The sequence below is a fragment of the Chelmon rostratus genome, chromosome 8, assembly GCF_017976325.1.
Source record: "Chelmon rostratus isolate fCheRos1 chromosome 8, fCheRos1.pri, whole genome shotgun sequence".
Taxonomy (NCBI): Eukaryota; Metazoa; Chordata; class Actinopteri; order Chaetodontiformes; family Chaetodontidae; genus Chelmon; species Chelmon rostratus.
The window spans coordinates 12782826-12803313 of NC_055665.1; the positions used below are offsets into that span (position 1 = coordinate 12782826).

Below are 20488 nucleotides of genomic sequence, written 5' to 3' on the forward strand. Positions count from 1 at the left end.
TGCAGAGCAGATGGAGTGGCGGGGCAGAAGAGCCGAGGGCCAAAACTACACTGCTCCAAAAGAAAAGGACACATCAGCTTTTTTCTGCTGGAGCTAAATTATCCAACACATTTTGAGCTGATGCTAGAAATTCCTCTCTAAGGACAATTTGAATATTTTGTTAGTGCATATTGCAGAAATTTGGGACCGACTGGCGCATCAGTCAGCCAGCCTCGGTAATTTGGGGATGCGGACTTCGTTTCTATCCCCACACCGGTCAGACAAGGAGGCCGGTATGTTTCTGATCTAGTTTGCCAAAAGCCACTGAGGGGCCAAGGTGCCATAGGTCATGCGATCACAAGACAAACCCATAAAAAGTCCATTAAGCACTGTGGGCTAAGAGCCGTGTTGTCATCTTCTTGATAGGTGCTGCAAACAGAGCAGCACTTTGGTCTCAGGCCCTCAGCAGACCTGTGACTGGGACACACACACAGCCTGACATCATCTGCTGCAGCATCATCGCTCCTCAGCATCTGCAACACTTTCTATTCGCTGAGCATTCAGCTGTCTGCTGTTTGTGCTTTTCATTTCATTTCAAACATGGTGATGATGCACATTTGTACTTTTTTTGGTTTGTAATATGTCATTTTGCAACTACGCTGTTGAAGATGCGCACATTTTGAGCGTTGCGCCTCCGCGTTCGTTAGACCGACTGGAGGAGAAGTGCGGCTGTTTCACGCTCACAAACTGTTTTCTTGCTCCAAAATGTTGCCGACACTGCAGCGCGTTTTTGTTTTGTGTAGTTTTTTTTTTTGTTGTTGTTGTTTTTTGTTTTTTTTTTTTACATTTTGCATTTGGAGCAATTGCATAAAGTCAGAAAGGTGTACTGTCAAATCAGTGGTTTTTAATCATGGACCCCAAGTCCAGTATAAAACCTAGTTTACACTGTGTGCGCCATGTTAGGCCAGTTTTTACGAAATTAAATAATTTGAAGGACCTGTAAAACACGCTCTGGAAACTTATTAAACCAAACCAATCAAACTTATTGGAAATCAAAATGCAGCAATCAAGTGTTTTTATGACGTCCAGGCCCGTTTAAAGCCGTCGGGGTCAGATTCATTGGATTGCAATACGACTTAATGTTTTATTTCGGATAATATTTGTATTTTTCTTACTAAATACCTATTTCAATTTCAGGATATTTTAGTTTGAGCTTTGACGACGGTGTTTCGTCTTCTTAAATTATATGTGATAATTTAAGACGTCATTTTTATATTTCCTAATTGTGACTTTACCCACTAATATTGCCATCTAGGTTTTTATGTTCTCAAAAGAAATTGATGGTGTGTGTGTTTGTGTGTGTTTTGACTGCGTCCTGAAGTGAAAATAAATGGGACAAACGAAGCGCTTCTGCATCAGCAGCTCATGGCCCTATTTGCAATTTAGTCGTGGATCATCTTTTTCTCCTGCAGCCGGCTGAGCTGCTCAGATAACACGTCCCACCAGCTGCTGCAGACTATGTTTAGAAAGACAGCCGCCCTCTAATGTGTGAACAGCGTGGCTGAGGTGATCCCCGTCCAGCCAACACTCACTTTTTCCAAAATCGTTTCCACGCAAAATTTTAGAAAGTTGGCATTTTTTTAAATCTAAAATGCAGTGTAGAGTATTGAATAAAAGAGCCCATTAGTTTATCTAAAGTCGGTTATCATGCCAGCGCAATAAAAACAGAAATGAGACGCGAAACTATTCGCTAACATAAAACATTATGATTTTTTCCTGAAATGCAGACCACTGCTCACTCTTGCCTACAAGCTATGAACTTGGGCCGTAAAGATTTACAGCTTTAAAAGGTGGGAAAACTCTATTAAAAATAAAAAAAAAATGTGCTCAGGTTTTGGGTGGGGATACATTACTCTGACTCTGAGGTCTCACTTCAGAAATATTAAACAAGAAACAATTCTGAACATTAAAACAGTATTTTTTCTGACAACATCCACGTCCTTTCGTCCGTCAACGTGCTCCCAAACAGCTGAACAGGCAAAACACTAGATTCTTATTCTACAGCCTCTTGCTCATGAGGGATGTGTTTATATGTCGTGTATTTGCCCCGATGCGAGGCTGTTTTTAGCTCAGGAAAACGAGAGCCCACCTATGGAGGCATTTTAGCAGAGAGTAGAAACATGTATGAAGAGAAATTTGTTTTCCTATAAGTCACTTTTTAACTAGAGACATAAAATGATTCATCTTGACATTTGATTTTGACCGTTTGATGCCAATTGATTTTTTTTTTTTGTCCCTAAATTTTGACAGAATTAAAGAAAACCAGAAGCTAAGAAGGGTGGATGTCTCTGGTCTTTAAAAACGAGCCCAGTCTGTCGGTGAAATGTCCTCTCCGGTATTTAGCGACATTTTTTCTTCCTGCTTCCTGGCGTTTGTGTCGATTTGGCCAGACTGCAGCTTTCAACTTGACCTTGGCCTCCAGCCGCGTCTAAACCGTATGAGGAAGAGTGCAGCCAAATGTGGCATGCTTTTGGTATTTTGTGGACACTGAACTTGTGTCTGGATTTACACGTTGTATGGTGCCAAATGTTTGGATGATTTCATGCGCAACTGTTGTTATAATATGCGCTTAAAATGTCTCCATAAAGACATCTTCCTGTGTTTATTATTGTTTTTTTGAAGAACCCGCCTGTGTAATCATTATGCTTAAACGCCTGTGTAATCATTATGCTTAAATCAGTCCATTCAGATAATTCAGCGACACAATGGGGCGTATTGTAAAAGTCTGCAGCTTTGACTAAAGGGCATAAAAAGGTTCCACCTTTAGATGTAAAGCTACAAATAATCATTTAACCACGCATATCTGACATCATTTTTGTTTTTCTCTTAAATTAAGAGCTTGTGCAACGAAAATGGCACGCGCAATTGCGGATTCATTAAAAGTTAAAAAAACAACAACAATCATATAGTTTATAGTCTTTCTCACGCCATGTGTTGTACAATTCATTAAGAAAGCGTGTTGTGATGGCACAATACTACTGTCAAGACTGCCTTTACAGCGCAGTTTGAGGCTCTGATATCACTTCGTGACAAAAAATATAATTCCGGTCGTTTTTGCATGTCTAAAACATGGATATACTGATGCACAGTGCATCTTTGCAAATATACAGCTTGATCTGCATTATCTGATGTCTAGACGTTTATCATCTCCTTTGCATATCACGTGCTTGGCCCTGGCCAATAACCTTCCGATCTTTATGTACTCAGGCGTGTTGGTATCGTTACTCTGCCCGAGTCCCTGTCTCTGCTCAGTCGAGGGGATTTTGAAAAAGAGTTGGTCGTCTCGATGTAGGGCATGCTATGACCGCCTCATTACTCCTCCATTCGCACTGGATTGACCCGGTGATGTTCCTCTACGACAACGGCTTGGATGAAAGAAGCAAGAACATGGAAGGATTTACTGGAGGTAATTTTGCTGCAAACCAGTGCAGGAATTTGTTAGCGCATCCAACCTCGCTGGCTCCGAGCACCACATACACTGCGAGTGAGGTGCCAGTCTCTGGCATGGGGGAGCCTGGCAAACAATGCAGCCCCTGTTCTGCCACTCAGAGCTCGCCCAATGCATCTTTGCCCTATGGATATTTTGGCAGCGGTTATTACCCGTGTAGGATGTCACACGGCAGCGTCAAGGCTTGCGCGCAGCCCTCTGGTTATGGCGATAAATACATGGACTCATCTGTCTCTGGCGAGGAGTTCTCAACCAGGGCAAAGGAATTTGCGTTTTATCAGGGCTATTCCTCGGGTCCTTACCAGCCCAGCTACTTGGACGTCCCTGTCGTCCCTGCGCTGAGTGCTCCATCTGAGCCAAGACACGAGTCTCTGTTGCCTATGGAGCCCTACCAGCCATGGGCCATCACCAATGGTTGGAGTGGCCAAGTTTACTGCACCAAGGAGCAGCCACAGTCGAATCCTCTGTGGAAACCCTCGTTACAAGGTATTTTTTATTGTTTTCTTAACACAGAAATGTGGTATGTTCATGAGAATGTGCACTTAATCTTGCAAAAATATGTGCATGTGTGTGCATATGTGTCTGATGTGAAAAGCATTTTCCCCCCACTGTTGATATTTAATAATACGCCTGAAAGAAGAATAAAAAAGCTAAAGAGTTAAATGTATGTAAGAAAAAAATGGCTTTCAATCTGACACAGTGTAGCAGATTAAAAATGTGATCATGCATTTCTTCCTCCACAGACACTATATCTGGTGGAGACAGCTCAATCCGCCGTGGGAGAAAGAAGCGTGTGCCATACACCAAGGTGCAGCTCAAGGAGCTGGAAAGGGAGTACGCCGCCAATAAATTCATCACCAAGGACAAAAGGAGGAGGATATCCGCGCAGACAAATCTGACAGAGAGACAAGTGACAATCTGGTTTCAGAACAGGCGCGTAAAGGAGAAGAAAGTCGTCAATAAATTCAAGAGCTCCAGTTAGCCGTGGAGATGCTGAAACGGGAGGTGAAGGGCGGACATGGATGTGCCTTCACCCCAAAAAACTGTGCTATAATTTATTACAGTATATGAACGGTTTCTTTGTCGCCAGAGCGGCTCTGTTTTGTCCTACACATTTCCTTCCTCACATTTTAATTGGAACCAGTCGATGCGGCCTGTTGACAGGAGGATCGGAAATGGTTTGCAACACATTGACCAGGGCGATTCTTTAAGGGGATGCATGATCCCTTTCAAATATTCACGAACAAGCCAGACCGTGTGCCTTGAAGACATGAAGACACCCCGAGAACATCCTGCGCTTTTATTTCACTGAGTGAAGTCCAGAAATGAAGGCTGAGGGCCCTGGAGTCATATCCAGAGTCAGCTTTCGTCTTGACAGTGAGGCAGTGGGAAACAAATTGGGTGTTAAAGTGCCCCCTTCTTTAAACAAATAATAATCAAATAATAGACAATGAATCTCAGGTGATATTTTCAGCATTTTTTTCACGCTAAAGAGAAAAAAATATATATATGTAACAGCAACAGCACTCCTTGGGTGTTTAATAAAATTATTTAGATAAACTCAATTCTACACTTTGGAAAACTGAAAGTGAGTTTACATCACATCTCTGCCCTCAGAAATAAAATAAATCTCTATCTCTATTAGTTCATCTGCCAGCATCTGATGAAACGTTACAAAACGAGCCACGAGCCCGAACATTTCAGTAGGTTTGGCCACACTTTGTCAATGTCTTTTTTTTTTCTAAACACATGGTTTCTGCTCACAATCACTCTTCTGTCAACAGGCTGAACTATGCGATTTCTGCCTGTCAGTCAAGAATGATTTTGGAGACGAGACCTAGAAATGTAGGCATATTTAAACATGTAAATACTATCTGACTGCAACCTATCTACTCTCCCTTTTCTGACTGCAATAGCCAAAGTTTTTTGACAATAAACGTTTGAACGACGCAATGTGATCTTGTCATTTTCGTTTACATTTTTCGGTCCAAATTGGACACGGATGACTGATCGATCGAGGTTAGGCTTTACAAATCCTTTTCACGATAAAATCACACATGGCTACACTATATTCTGAATGGATGAGCGTGTTTAGGCCAGCAGGCCTACCTGAGAGGAGCCTCGCTGAGCTCAGAGTCCCTGATGGTTTCAGCCATTAAGAGTTTATGTCGCCATCTAGTGGCGCAGCTCCGCCAGCACAGCGTCTGCCCACAGACTGCAGTCTATACATCTGCCTGGACATCTGGCCTTCTCTCTTACAGAAGCATTTATGTCGTCTGTCTTTATTTGGAAAATATATACATATTCATATATATATTATTTAATGATTTAGACAACCTTTTATTAAGAAGAACTTGTCATATCAGCTTTAACAATTCAGGTAAGAACTCAAAACCTTATTTCTTAAGCGATAATTATCTCTTTTTAGGATATTATACAAATAGTTTAGCGCCACAGAAAAAGTATTTTGTGGTAATGACAGTTTTAATTAATATAATAGATGAAGTCATTTCACAGCGCAAAAACAATGACTAAATATTATCATTGCCTGTATTCACAGTAAGACATGTATTCTGGCTACGCATACTGTCTTAATAATAAAATGTGTTAAAAATGAGAATAGAAAAATCATCTGTTCCATCATTCAGTTTCCATTCATGTCTCATCGGGGCTTAATTTCCACAATATGTTTTGCTTTGCTTTGTTTTTTTTTTTAAATCGCGATTTCTAACTGCGTTTGCAAAATGCCATAAAACATTACGCACTTCATGCTGACATTCATGGATTGACCCTAAATCGAAAATCAAAGTAAAGAAGGCGCGGTGAGTTTTATTTAAATCCTTATGTGACCCGTCCTTCAGGAAGAGGTGTGTGTTTTCGTTTTGAATTTAGGAAAACAAAGTTGACTTTGTCCATCTCATTTTGGAACAAAAACCTAAACCAAGAAAATCTGCTAGTAAACGCTGAACGTAATCGAAAACGCTTGATGTGAGCAGCGTGTGTGTGTGTGTGTGTGTGTGTGTGTGTGTGTGTGTGTGTGTGTGTGTGTGTGTGTGTGTGTGACAGGCCTGTTAATCCAGCGTCCAAACGAGCCCTCAGCCACCAGCCACACATCTTTTCTTTAGCTGTCAGTGCTGATTTTTAGCCTTCTACCTGTACTGAAATACTGTAATATAATTGTACTCTGGTGTTAACATGATTCACATGATCTTATTACAATCACATCATATTTATTACTGTCAGAACATTTCAAAAACACAATCAGTGTACAATATTTTAAATAAATATTTTCCTGTAGAATTTAAAATTTTAATAGAAATAAGGTCCCTGACACTGACCTCCAAACTGCAGCTCACCGTGACCGGCGGGCTGCTGGTTCACTTGGATTTGTGGTTTGTACCATAAAAAGGAGCGTTTGTTGCAGTATCTGAGGTGTCGCCCTCTCAGCTCAGTCACACAAGCCGTCTTGCTCAAGAGCACTTGGAGAGGCCCGGCCGCTGATGGGCCCTCTAGCACAACTGCAGAGGCTTGAAACGGTTTCCTCAGCGTCTGGGCTGCTCTCCCTCTCTCACTTTTCGGGATTGATGGGGGTCATGTTGAGTAAATATTCTGCCACCTTGTTGAGATGGAGGCCCGTCAGAAACCCTCCTCTCAGCGTATCCGCCTCTGTTGTTCTGTGTCATTGCTCCCCCTAACAGCCAAGCAGGTCAGTGCGCCTCACTCCAAAAAGCCCCGTATGCACGCAGGCCTGCAGCGTGTGCATCAGTAACGCGGCTGAAAAAAGCTGAAATACCAATGGGAAATAAAATCACAAGCTAACAGTGAAAAGTTTCCATTTTCTAAGGAGGAACGTGGAGCAGATGAGGAGCATGCGCACAGTCCCAAAGTAAAAGCTCTTTACTTTTTAAAACGTTAATGACATCTTCTGTGCGTGATGCTGAAAAGCTTTACCTGATCACTTTTCGCGCGTGTGTGTGTGTTTGTTCGGGTGGGGTTGGGTGAGCGGGTGGTGTTTAACGTTGTGCAATGAATTTCAGAATGCACTTAAAGGAAAAGCGTCAGTGAGGAAGATCCAAATATTCACCAAACAGACCAACAAAGACGCAAACCAGAACTGAGACGGAGTTGTGCATCACTTCTGGATGTTTTTTCTCCCAAAATCAAATGCATGAACACATTTCACCTTCTGCTAATTTTACATTTAGAGCTTTACATTTTAAGCATTTCCCTCCATATTTGTCGCAACACACCGCGTATGTGTTGCGCTGCTTTTACAGCTATTACTGTCGCAGAGATGGGATTCAGCGTTTACCTGATGGCAACGGGCGACGTGGCCGTCACACAGGTAGTGTGTGTGTGTGTGTGTGTGTGTGTGTGTGTGTGTGTTTGAGCTCACACTGGATGACAGCCAGACACTCGTGAACGAATGCGAGGCTGAATTTGTGAATCCAGAAAGTTTTATTAGGTTTTTGAAGTAGCTGCATTTTACAGCAGCCTCAGCTGTAAACCCCGCCCCCCCCCCTCAACGGTAGACTGCTTCCGGAGACACCGACCCCGCCGCCCCTGCTGTATAAGTGGGTCTACCATCTTTTTCAGTTCAGTTTCTTTGCACCTTGATGACATCAAGCGCTACATTACTGTGGTTGCCTGGTGTCTCTTCATATTGCATTATTTTCCTACTTCTTTTCTCTCACTGTATTAAATAACGTGCCAGTCCTCAGGCTTCAAATAGTTTGATCTTATCAACAACAAGCCAAACGCGGGATGCTTTCTGTTCCACCTTGGTTTTCCGAATTATGTGTTTCAGTCAAGTTTTAAATAAATCTGTTGCCTTCAGGGTCATTTTTCATCTCGCGTAAAAGAGTTGCAAATAGGCAGCTGGAAAAAAAAGTTTTATTTTGTGTAATAAATCAGTTCGCTTCCTCTATATAAACACTTTCATATCATCATAAATTATCAGAAAAGTGAAGGGATTTAGACATATTTTGTTCTTTGGTTTCCTCTTGAACTATTTTCTATGAAGCCATAATCCCTGATCCAAATGTAAACACAGAGTTGCTCCAGCACCACAATTCAAAACCCAGTAGAAACTGCTGCCGCTGGCTTATTCATTTAAAACTCCTTTAATTCACTGACAAACTGCTTTTAAATTAATAGTCTTTTTGATTCAGTTTCTGTTTACATCATTATGCTTAAAACATTTAAGTAAATGAGGCACATTTTCCGGGCTGAGATACCCAGAATAATATTGCTCTAACTCCGCAGCATGGGCCCATTTTACCTAAAAATTAGCGAATGTCCCCTGGTGAAAAGGCTGCAGGCGCACACACTGAACCACATTCCCCCTCAAGTGTCGAAGGAAAATTCAGACAAACCAAAAAAAAGTGCTTTTATTATTACAATCCTCCTTTGGCTGCCTCCATTGAAATGTGTGTGTATAACTTCAGCTTTTGCATTTTCTGCCACACTGAATGAACCTCAGCTGCATTTACTCTTCTGCGATCTTGTGCTGCAGACTTAAGACTGTTTTTCTTTTCTTTTTTTCCCTCCACACTCCAACTTTATTGCACCTAAACTTTTCAAGGCGACTCAGAAACGAGCAGCCTTGACTTTCACACGATTATCCGAGCAACGTCAACAAGAAAAGAAAAGATAAAAACTAAATCAAACTGAGGGTTTAATTCACCTTTTTCCTCGCAGTTTCCACCTAGCTTTTAAGAACACATTATAATACTTTTAATTGGGCTAAATTGATAATTTCGTATAAGACAAAGCGCATGGGAGGCATTCATCCTTTATGGAAATACATGGTTTGCGCATTTGTTTGTCTCATCATGACAACCGCCTGGAGGTCAAGGTTTACCAGCTTTTTGTTTAGACACAGCCTGTGCATACTTACAAGCTCCTCGGTCCCATAATGAAAGCTGTTCCGCTTGGCCTATAGAAGAGGATTAATGTGCATTTACTGGCTCGGGTTAAACCGAGTAACCCAGCATTTCTTTGTGGTTGAATCCGTCTGAAAACTGTGCTGTGAGACGTCGCAGGAAAGGAGGCTTTAATGTGACAGACTGGGCCGCTGCTGCAGCCTCGGCCTGAGCGCTGACGCTGTGTGCGAGTGGCTGAATGATTCACGTCGGAACGAAGATGGGAATAATGGTCTAATTGTAATATGTACGACCATATCAAACGCCTGATATGGAGAGTTTAATGCAGTGATAACAGCCGCTGAATGCAGCTCAAACTGTTCAGGTTCAACAGCAAGAACCACCTGGGCAGAATGAAGTATTACGCAGTCTCCTAACGCTTCCCTGCGCATGGCAAATTCACAGGCTTTGATGTATGAGAAGTGAATTTGGGCTAAATTCTAAAAGTGGCCGCGTAACTGGATTAGTGATATGTGACACATGTGCCCACTTACTCAGCAGTGATGACAAATGAAAATGGATTGGAGTGTGGGAAATAGCCCGTGTCCAAAGGCTTATATTGGGCGTTGCAGAGAGAGAACAGGCGATGCAAAGAGTGGAGGACGTTCGGAAAACACCTTTAATTGTTATTCAAGGTCAGCAAAAGAAAAAAAAAACAAAAACACATCTGGATGTTTACATTCAAGCTTCCAGCTGATTGTCCCCACACGAACGTCTTTCAGGCCGCTTCTGGCCCTCTTCTAATTCACATTTCAACATTTTATTTTTGCACAAGCTCTCAGAACACAACACGCACGAGTTCTGGTGGTTCCGTGCAACCGTACGTGATAATTACACAGGCAGACATTATGAAATGGCAGCTTTTATGCGCAGAGGCACACCAAACTAGCACGCACTTAAACATGCATTTGCGCATAATGAAGTTGCAAGAGGGGCCGAGGCTCGCACGCTTTGATGATCCAGAACATGTTGGTCCAGAAAAAAACACACACAGCACAATAAGAGGTAACCGAGCCTGTCTTTAGAGGCTATTGTGTTTTTGTCGCCTGGTGCCAAACTGGACTGATGCCTGACATGAGCGCAGCATGACTCGCATTGCTCCGCCACTCGTGGACAAGATTTGTCTATATATAACCAGAGGAGCTGCGTGAAATCCACATAGACAGACGACGAGTTCATACCTGCCATTGGCTCAATGATGGAATCATCTAAAATAGAATCAATTCGTCAAAAAATAGCCTCCAAATAACTGACGCATGTGCGCGCGTACAGGCCAACATTTTTTTTTTGCGGTAAAACCTTTCCTATCAAACCTGACAAGCGCTCTGCTCTGGCCAGTGAAATGTTGTTTGTGCCGCAAAGATTAAGCCTTAGATGCAGCGCAAAGTCTAAATCGTGTTACCTCGGTCTAAAAATATGCTCCTAGTCTTTAAAATGTTTTAGGCGTCTCCGCAGAGGTTAAGGTGAGGGTTAAGGTGAGGGTTAGGTTTAAAAACTACAAACTAAAAAACACACACACACACACAAAAACAAAACAAAACGGAAGGTTAGGCAGCTTGGCATGAAATTGGGTACAATTCTCCGTTTTGTTCTACCTTGTAATGTGGTAATTTAACGATGATAGTCTGCAGCCAGATAGAAGTAACCCCACTGAAGCGCTACAGTGAAACTGAAGCCGTGCTTTAAATATTTGTCTCTCTCAAAATAGCCTAAATTGTGTCCATGCAAAATATCCCCCTCAGTATTTTTCCCTTTGCCATAACGCCAAAGGTCTACTTTATAAACTCATTGACTCGTAGCCTACACGTTGAGGCGTAGGCTATCTGTCATTTTGTGCCAGTGGTCACATGGCTTTGGCCCTCAGGAATGGATAGAGATGGATCCCCACGTCAGCTTGTACGTCTAAGGATTTCTGCTCCACCAGTCTGCCTCAAAGTGACTGGAGCGCAGCGCCGCGGAGGAACTATGCGAGGATTATTATAGGACGTTTCCAACAACAGAATATGGATTTTGATGAGCGCATCTCTGGCTCCAATATGTATTTACCGAGCTGCACTTATTACGTCTCCGGAGCCGACTTCTCGGGTCTCCCTCATTATTTAACCCAGAGCCAGTCCTCTTGCCCCATGACATACCCCTACCAGTCCTCAGCCCTGCCACAGGTCCCGTCCGTGAGAGATGTGGCTTTCAGAGACTATGGGATTGATACCTCCAGCAAGTGGCACCACAGCAGGGGGAGCCTATCACACTGCTACACCGAGGACATCGTGCACAGGGACGGCTGGACGAGCCCGACCTCGCGGGGGGGAGAGATCCTGGTGAAAGGCGGCTCCAGCGCCAGCCACTCCGGCTCCTCCAACCCGGCGCACGGATTTTATGGCAGCGTCGGCAGGAACGGCGTCCTGCCGCAGGCTTTCGACCAGTTCTTCGACACTGCCTACGGGAGCTCGGAGCACAGCACAACCCCGACAGCACATGCGGCGGACGCGGACAAACACGCCGCCAAAACAAGCCCCGCTCCGGCTCATCCGGGCTCGGACACGGCGGAGAGCTTTAGCCCCAAGTCGTCCTCCGGCCACAGCGAGGAGAAACAGAGCAAAAGCAGTGAGTATAGCCCCGCTCAGTGCGAGAAGGAGAAAAATCTAACGCGCTGCTCTTAAAGCTTTTTATATGCTGTTTTATAAGCACGTAAGGTTTATGGAGGGCCTGCCGATTTACCCTATAACAAAACTATGTTATAAACGGCAAGATCACGTGCTTGGGATTGAAATTGGCCGTGAAGACTTTGGCGTTAAGATTGTCTTCCAAGATTTCAAACAACGTCGCCACTTCTTTCTCCGCATGTGCGCTTAAAAATCCTTGTAAAGTGAGCCTGTAAACATTTATATGTCAAGTCATTTTATTAAATACGATTGAAATGACACATTTTAGATGAACCCAAAGCCTCTCATATTTGTGCCCACGTGATTATGTTAAATTTGTTCATCATATTTCTTGTAGCATGTGTATTTTTGGATTTATTATTTCGGTTTATTCTGAGTTGACTAAAGGGGGCTGCTCAGGCATTTTAATCTGACTTTGGACCAGATTTAGCTTTAAGCCCTGCTCCTTATTCAAAGATAAATGTTTACAAATTCACTGGATTTGCGAGGATTTCATTCAACAACTGCTTTCCGGGACATTTTGCCACTAAAACACTGACAAAACAGCTCTTTACGCACAGTGAAATCAAAAGCGGACAACACAAGCGTATCAGACACATGATACTCGGGACTGTTTGGTTTAGGCCCACGCCCTCACTCTTAAAAAGCAGCCAGTATAGTTTTACACATTTCAGTAAGTTTTCACTACTTCCGACATGCAATCCTTCATGCTCAACATGCCTCACTATCAAGTCCAGTCTCTGTTTACAAATCCCGGTCCTGCAGGCCTGAGAGGAGGGAAACACTTGAACTCCACAGCTCATGATAGACCACCACTGCAGCTTCAAAGCAGGAATTACACTAACGATTCCGTGTTGTTGCATTGTGTGCATGATATGCCATGTGGTGACCTCTGCCTTTATTTATCCGTTTTTCAGGTGGCCAGAGGACGCGCAAGAAGAGGTGTCCATACTCAAAGTATCAGATCAGGGAACTGGAGAGGGAGTTCTTTTTCAGCGTTTACATCAACAAGGAGAAGCGTCTGCAGCTCTCGCGGATGCTCAATCTGACAGATCGCCAGGTCAAAATCTGGTTTCAGAACAGGAGGATGAAGGAGAAGAAGCTGAACAGAGACCGTTTACAGTACTACACCACAAACCCCCTGCTATAAAAACTGAACAAAGACTGTCACTGGCATGCAGCCACGCACCCCCTCATCTATAGACTACACAACTGCATCTTATCTGGATGACGAGTTTTTTGTGCCAGACTTCATAAAGAATTCTACTATTTATACACTATTTTGTCATTAAACACCGCTGACTCTATTATTATTATTATTATTATTATTATTATTATTATTATTATTACTACTATTATTATTATTATTATAGGTCTGTTAGTCTTCCAATCGGCCAATCAACAATTTTCCAAATTTCAAAGTGACGTGGTTGCGTGTGCGGTGTGCTTACGCGGAAAACCATGATGTGTCTGAATTTATATTATTTAATAACACATGGATGTTGCTGTACCGCAATTAAGAAGAAAAAAAATTTGTATTGTTTCCCCAGATATACGCACGCACACGCAACTTTTGTGGCCATGAAATCTTGACAACAAACTGCTGTTTGTGTTTCCTTCTTTGTCCTTCTCTTTTAACTTTATTGTACAAATACAACTCCGGTGACTGGAAACTGTTATGTGTGTTTTGGAATTACTATCACGCCTGCTCATCTGACACTGTTGGCGGTGATCAACTGTCCCCTAAAATTAATAGTTATAATCTGATACCAATCCATTCGTTTCATGCGTTTTAAATCTGATTTTCAGTGATATTCAACATCTGCGCCTGACCCTCAGTACAAGCGCTTTGTTGGCCGTAAAGTTGGATTATGCTCGTTGATAAAAGAGCAAATGAAACATAATCCCATATTTTGCTTTATATGCCATCACGTGGATCGTATCAGGTGTATGATGCGTACGTCTGATGCTTTTTATTCCCTCATGGCTGGAAATGGGATCCGCTGCAGTTATTATTTGATATCCATTACAAAGGGTTCATTCATTTCTGAGAAAGGAAAGGCTGATTTTTGACCTAACATGCCTCTTAGCCTTAGTGAATCAATCTTGACACTTGTTTGAATGCATGCAGATGGAACAGGCCGAAGAAGACGAACCTATTTGTGTGATTGTGCTCTCATCAGAGTAGCTGTTGTAAGACGACGCACATTTCATCCACTCAGAGTCCGCCTATATGCGACACTCGGATACATAAAGAGGTGGATGAACTTCAGATCGACTTTACAATCATCACTCTCTGTATGGTCATTCATTTATTATCGGGAGTGGTTTAATCCACACATCTTACATCTGTTTGTAACTAAATAAACAGGCTATGAATTTAGGTCGTCAAGATTTATGTCAACCTGCGAAGGGTGGTAGAACGAAGGCCGCGTGCATAAAAAGATGGGTAAAAATTGGGTTCAGGTGGCTTTATATCCACCATCAGGCCCCTGAAAACAACATGAATGGCCTGCCATAAGCTAATGAGGGCCCTGATGCCTTCCTTATACCGTGCATCCTGTGAGGCTCCCAGGAATTCCGCTTTGATTGCTGCACATCCTCCCAGTTGCTCCAGTAACTTGGCCATAAAACGCGGATTCGTCTGGAGCATTTGGAGTGTAGTGCAATAAAGCGTCTGAGACCAAGGTTATTAACTGTGACTAAGGGGCTGAAAAACAACGGCTGGGAGCACTGAAAGCTTGTGTCCACGGACCTTTCCGGCGTCATTTGTTTCAGCATCTTACGGTGGTAGGAATATTCCGCATTTGTGTTGCGTTGCAGTGTAGGCCTGCCGTCTTCGCCCACTGGGTGGCGCTCCTCAGATCAATGTCATTGCCGTGAATTGAAATATAAAAGAAGTTTTGACTCAACGCTCATCTGCTTTAAAGTATGTTACCGCCTCAGGATTCCATTGCTCAGGTAGGCACAGAAATGTTGTCATGTGCATTTTCTGACTAGAGGGGACAGTTTTTAATGTGATTTGAGAAAGTGGGGGCTCTATTTTTCTTGTTTATCAGTTCATCTCCATCTGAAAAGCACTCAAGATGCTGTTTTTCATGTAAGGTGGAGCTGTTGTGATGTAATGAAAGTATTACTGGCAAAATTAGAAAAACTGTGCAAGAAAAGATGTTGGTTTCTTTGAGAATCAAATTTAATGCAGATTCTCAGGTTGCAGTTTTGCAGACGCTGTAGGCCTGGAGTGACTAATGCGCACGAAGAAATAAGATCACATGGGCCTTATAGTCCAAATAATTAGTGGCTCACAAACTTGTATAATCCTCATGCAGTTTAAAACGTAAATTAAACTTTATTTCATAAATACTAGCCTTGATTTATGTCGTTTAGTCGTTGCGTAAACAATGTAAACACGTGAAAATAGGAACTTGTCCCATAGACCATTTGTTCTGTTTGATATAAGGATTCATCTTGCTGTGTGCGTCCTGTGTGTGTCACGCTGGGCGCTTGTTCGTGCGCGCTGGCAGACACACAAACACAGAGACGTTTTGGACGCAAAGCAGTCAGGATTTTTTTTATTATTCTTATAATTTTCTAACATTTCTTTAAGAAAAGTAATTGAATGAATTAAAAAACAAGTTTTATGGGAATAATAATATAAGAACAGCTCACCCACAGCGCACACTGAAACATCACAGGAAATATCCAATAGGGTTAATGATTATTATCATTCACTGAGGCTAGACTGCAGCAGGTTTGACGCCATATAAAATGGCTGTACATAAACTGTAGCTCTCATTTCTAGACTTTATGGCTCCGGACTTATAGGAAAATGGAGGTGGCCGATGTTGTATTTCAGGGTAAACCCACCTTTGGAGACATTTTTATGCTGACCTAAATCTGTAGACCTGTGTTATAAACTCCTAACCTTACTGACTGTCTAAGGAAGCATGGGTTGATGTATTTCTGACTTTTTAAAAATTCTATTTTAAATACTGTAGCAGTCCAGGCCTGTTTGCTTTATGATGAGAAGCAACTAATATCCAGTCTTTATTCTCTTGCACGGTGGACTTTGATTTACAAAGTGATCCATATCAGATTATTGGCCTTGTTTTTTCTAAATTTGGACTAAATGTCTATCCTTATATAAGATATATACCTATTTCCATAGGTTGCGTGCTATTTTCTTTTCTGCCTGAATCACGGTTACTAGTTTCCAGATTTTTCCCGTTGGGCCTGTCTCCAACACAGATTCGTGGACCTGTTGTCTCACAAAATGTCATGAAAAGGACAAAGAGTATATTGAGAGATGTGGTGAAGATCTTTGATGTGTGTTAAAACAACAACAACAAAACAAATCATTAAAACCACTTTAAACGGCGCACTGAGCATTTTGTTGGTGGGTATAGTGGATATAAAGAGGCTTTGATTTGAGATTAATTCAGAGTTCAGTGAACGGGGATGGTGTGTTTATTGTTGTGTGTTTTCTAGATAGATAGCTAGTAAATACATGCAGACACTCACACGAATTCCCAGTATTTCTCTGGGGAGATAATAGCCAAATTAACAAATTCCAATCTATTCAGTAACGAACTAAATTTCTCACAGTCTTGCCAGTATTAGGTGGCCATTAAGAAAATTGTAGCTCCGGGGCATTGTTCAACTGTGGCGCTTGCTTCCGTGTGCCTGCGTGTCACCTTTATAAACGCTCAACAGAGCCAGAGCAGTAAAAGGTGTCTGGACGCAATCATGGCATTTGCACCCACAATATTCACACCACAAATCAGATAAGCTCGAGGGCTAAAGCGGGTGACTTTGCACTGGTTTGACCAGCAGTGTTGCAAGATGGAGCACCGCTCTGCTGCTGGCTGGCACATGAGGAATTTTAAAAATAGTCCTATAATAATAATCAGAGCGGCACAAGAAGGGTTAAGAGTCCCGCGACCAGAGTCACACGGGACCTTTTGGATTTTTTGATGCACCCCGTGCTTCTCAGAGGCACCTCTAGAACCCTTCATTTTTACAGTGCTGTAAAAGTGGCCATAAAGCTATGCATTGTACATAATTGTTAGGGACAGCTTTCAACAACTGAGTTGTCAAAAAGGGGCTGATGTTGAATTTACATAGGCAGCCCTGGACTTATAGGCGGCGATCGAGGCTCAGAATGTGAGATTCAAAGGAGATTTAAAGATTTTAGCTAAAACCCTCAGATGCGCCACTTTCCCCCCACAGATTCCTCTTTACTTAGCCTAAAACAAAATATACGACACTGTGGAGCTGCCTGGCCGGACTGGGAGGAGTCTGCAGTCGCCTGGTGTTTTAATTGGCTGCAGGCTACAGTGAGAAGCGTGAGTATCAGTAATTATTCAGCAATGTTTTGCACAAGAAATGTCAGCCAGAAAGGGCTATCTTCATCCTCCGTCAAATTATACCACAACGATGTCATGCCCCAACAACCAGGCTGGAAATTCGTTTTTCGTGGACTCCTTAATCAACGTGAGAACCGACAGCGGTTCGTATTACCAGAGTAACGGGGTCTATTTGCCACCGGCGTCGGAATATTCATATGGACTCTCCGGCGGCTCGTGTTTCCCGGGGATCGGTAAGCGCAACGAGCCGAGCACCCAAAGCGTGATCCCTTCTCCTGCTCCGTATGTTCAAGGGATGGAAGCGTGGCTGGAAACGTCGAGGTCCTGCCGGGTGGATCAGCCCAGCGGCCAGCATATGGCTCAGTGTTCGTTCTCACCGAGTATAAAAGAGGAGAGCGCATATTGCCTTTACGAGTCTGACAAATGCCCAAAAGGAGCAACAGTGGATGACATTTCCTACTCGACTGCATCATGCCCAGTCACCGGCAGCACCTTGCCGGTCCCGGGCTACTTCCGCCTGTCTCAGACATACACGTCCTCCAGGCTTTACCATGATGACCAGCCAAACATGAATCACTACACTCTGCAACGACCTGCCCGCCTGGACAGCCAGCCCTCCCAGCCCCAGCCTGCCTCTGCTGAGCCAGAGCGGAGGGAGAGCCACGAGGAGGCGCCTGTCCCCGCGCCCTGCGCCCCGGCCAGAGAGGAGGACAGCCGCCTCTCCTCGGAAAGCTCATCCTCCCCTGAGCCTGCCGAGACGTGCGGTGCGGAGTGTCCAGAAAAGCCCGTCAAAGGTGAAGAGTCGACATACGCTGCAGATATATGCTGAAAAAAAAAAAAAAAAAAACATAGCAGACGCCATAAAAGGCAGGCACATATATTTTTTTTAGGCTTCCATTTTTTTTCGAGCCACAGAGGGCTGCATGAGTGTGAATGCTGAATTTCTGTTCGAGGATTAATATTTAGGTCAGCCACTCACAGGTGCACGTTCTTGTATATTTACCGGTTTATCTGGCATGAGGCGAAATTGAAGGTGACTTAACCAATCAGAGCCGAGGATCGGAGCTATTGTGCTTTATTAGCTGCGTTTTAGATCACAAATAGGCTGCTGTAGCTGTGCTTTATTGCAATGCTATTCAGACAGGCCTGCACATGAATTATTCTTGTGTTTTTGAATATTTTCATATTTAACTATTATTAACAACAAGGCCAAACCAGTAGTCCAGGCCTTGCTATAATTTCAGCAGACTGTGTTTTATGTCTTAATAAACGTGCAGTCTGCTACAGGCTGCTGTGATTAAGGTTTAACGGGGCAAATTGCAGTTTCTGGTAAAATGCTGAATTATATATGAACTGTATGGAATATCCACATGGATATGTGGCTGTGCGTAAAATGGTAATAAAAAAATCAAATAGAAGGCAGAAATCATGCACTACACTGCTATGTATGCTCTAGTAGAATTTATATACCAAATCCTGTCTCCAGTAGTTTACAGTAAAAACACAATTTTATTCACTGAGCATGTCAGGTTTAGTTTATTTTTGATTTTCAATTTTATTGCTCTGCAATTTCCAGCAAATATATAAGGCTGTCCTCCAGGTATGATGTTTGTTTTTGACACACCTGTTGCCTAACGCCCTATCTCATTTTCATTGATCGTAGGAGATGGAAAAATTGAAAATACGGCCAACTGGCTCACAGCTAAGAGTGGCCGAAAGAAGCGCTGCCCCTACACCAAGCACCAAACTCTGGAGCTGGAGAAGGAGTTCCTCTTCAACATGTACTTGACAAGGGAGCGTCGTCTGGAGATCAGCCGCAGTGTGCACCTCACTGACAGGCAAGTCAAAATCTGGTTCCAAAACAGGAGGATGAAACTGAAAAAAATGAGCCGGGAGAATAGGATCCGAGAGCTCTCCAGCAACTTCAGTTTCTCATGAGACTGTCTACGTCTTTGGCGCCCTCCTCCATCCATGGCAAGGGCGCTGTGCAGAGCCCCCCCCCACCAACCCACCCAACTGTGAGAATGTCCATGGAAAACAGGACCCTACTGCTAACTTATTGATTGTTCTTATTTTCACGTCTGTTTTGTTTTGTCGTGGATATGTATTTATAAATGGCTACATTTGTAACGTTGATCCATTGTGTTTAAAATGTTCAGAATGTGACCACAATGTTTCAGAGCTTCAGGCTTGTACATATTGTATATTCAACCTGAGTGAACCATTGGAATTTGCATGCTGGACTAATCCTTGGGATACTTGTGTTACAGTTACACGTAAGCCTTTATGTGACTAAGCTGAAGAACCCAAGAGGTCTGATGAATATTTGCACATTTTGCTGGTCAAATTAATAAAACCATCCCTGCAAGTGCAGACTTCTTATTTCATTCAGGAAGACAGATTAGGAGCTGCGCGGTGTTTAAATCTTAAAGCTGGCACAGGTACAGCGCATGCTGCTAATGCCTTTGTGTTTTGGACTGGGTCCGCTTTGTGCACAGTAAATATTATTACAGTTGTAGAGGGTGGTGTTCTTCATAGTTTAGGCCTGTAATAGATGTCTGGCGGCTGTACACACTTCGATGCCTTTTGTCCTTGACACCAGACTTAAATGTAAACCACACAGTGGGAAGAAATGCATGTTTTTTTTTATTATTTAATTCAAATTTATGTAAAATCATGAAAAAAGTGGTTTCTTGTTGCAAAAACGAAGACAGACACTAGTAACTTCTTTCAATGTTAGGACGCTTAATTTTAAAGTCTAAGTAACGACGCATCTGGACTAAAACAGTTAGAAAATGTTGCAAAATACTGTCTTTTGCGCCTTTACAGATTTCTAAAATTGTTGCAGGTGGAGCTGTTACACTGAGATGTTTACACATTGAAAACGCTAAAAACACATTATTAGAGATATTCCTGAAGAGGAGAGCGGGCTGTTGAGTGGTTTAGGTAGTCTCATGTTGTTGGGCTATAATATTTCTCCCACAACTCGAAACTGCCTTGATTACCTCAGTAAAACTCGTCGCATCATGCAAAGTGAATCACTATTAA

The 20488-nt window shown here is 42.9% G+C and overlaps 3 protein-coding genes across 3 annotated transcripts; all 3 read left to right on the forward strand.

Annotated features, from left to right (window-relative positions):
• The first annotated feature begins 3339 nt into the window (after positions 1-3339).
• hoxa13b (homeobox A13b) lies at positions 3340-4469 on the forward strand. The gene is made up of 2 exons (XM_041942841.1): positions 3340-3973; positions 4231-4469. The coding sequence occupies exons 1-2, from the start codon at positions 3340-3342 to the stop codon at positions 4467-4469; spliced, it is 873 nt and encodes a 290-aa protein (XP_041798775.1).
• Positions 4470-11414: 6945 nt separating this feature from the next.
• hoxa11b (homeobox A11b) lies at positions 11415-13224 on the forward strand. Its single transcript, XM_041942882.1, has 2 exons — positions 11415-12015; positions 12992-13224. The coding sequence occupies exons 1-2, from the start codon at positions 11415-11417 to the stop codon at positions 13222-13224; spliced, it is 834 nt and encodes a 277-aa protein (XP_041798816.1).
• A 4235-nt stretch (positions 13225-17459) lies between these two features.
• hoxa10b (homeobox A10b) lies at positions 17460-19378 on the forward strand. Its single transcript, XM_041942363.1, has 2 exons — positions 17460-18234; positions 19104-19378. Exons 1-2 carry the CDS (start codon positions 17460-17462, stop codon positions 19376-19378), a joined length of 1050 nt encoding a protein of 349 aa, XP_041798297.1.
• The last annotated feature ends 1110 nt before the right edge of the window (positions 19379-20488 follow it).

Excerpts from the sequence above, each read along its gene's own strand:
- hoxa13b (XM_041942841.1), top strand. The coding sequence starts at position 3,340 with ATGACCGCCTCATTACTCCTCCATTCGCACTGGATTGACCCGGTGATG. Across the intron at positions 3,974-4,230 it reads GTGGAAACCCTCGTTACAAG|ACACTATATCTGGTGGAGAC; the intron begins GTATTTTTTATT and ends CTTCCTCCACAG.
- hoxa11b (XM_041942882.1), top strand. The coding sequence starts at position 11,415 with ATGGATTTTGATGAGCGCATCTCTGGCTCCAATATGTATTTACCGAGC. Across the intron at positions 12,016-12,991 it reads GGAGAAACAGAGCAAAAGCA|GTGGCCAGAGGACGCGCAAG; the intron begins GTGAGTATAGCC and ends TCCGTTTTTCAG.
- hoxa10b (XM_041942363.1), top strand. The coding sequence starts at position 17,460 with ATGTCAGCCAGAAAGGGCTATCTTCATCCTCCGTCAAATTATACCACA. Across the intron at positions 18,235-19,103 it reads TCCAGAAAAGCCCGTCAAAG|GAGATGGAAAAATTGAAAAT; the intron begins GTGAAGAGTCGA and ends CATTGATCGTAG.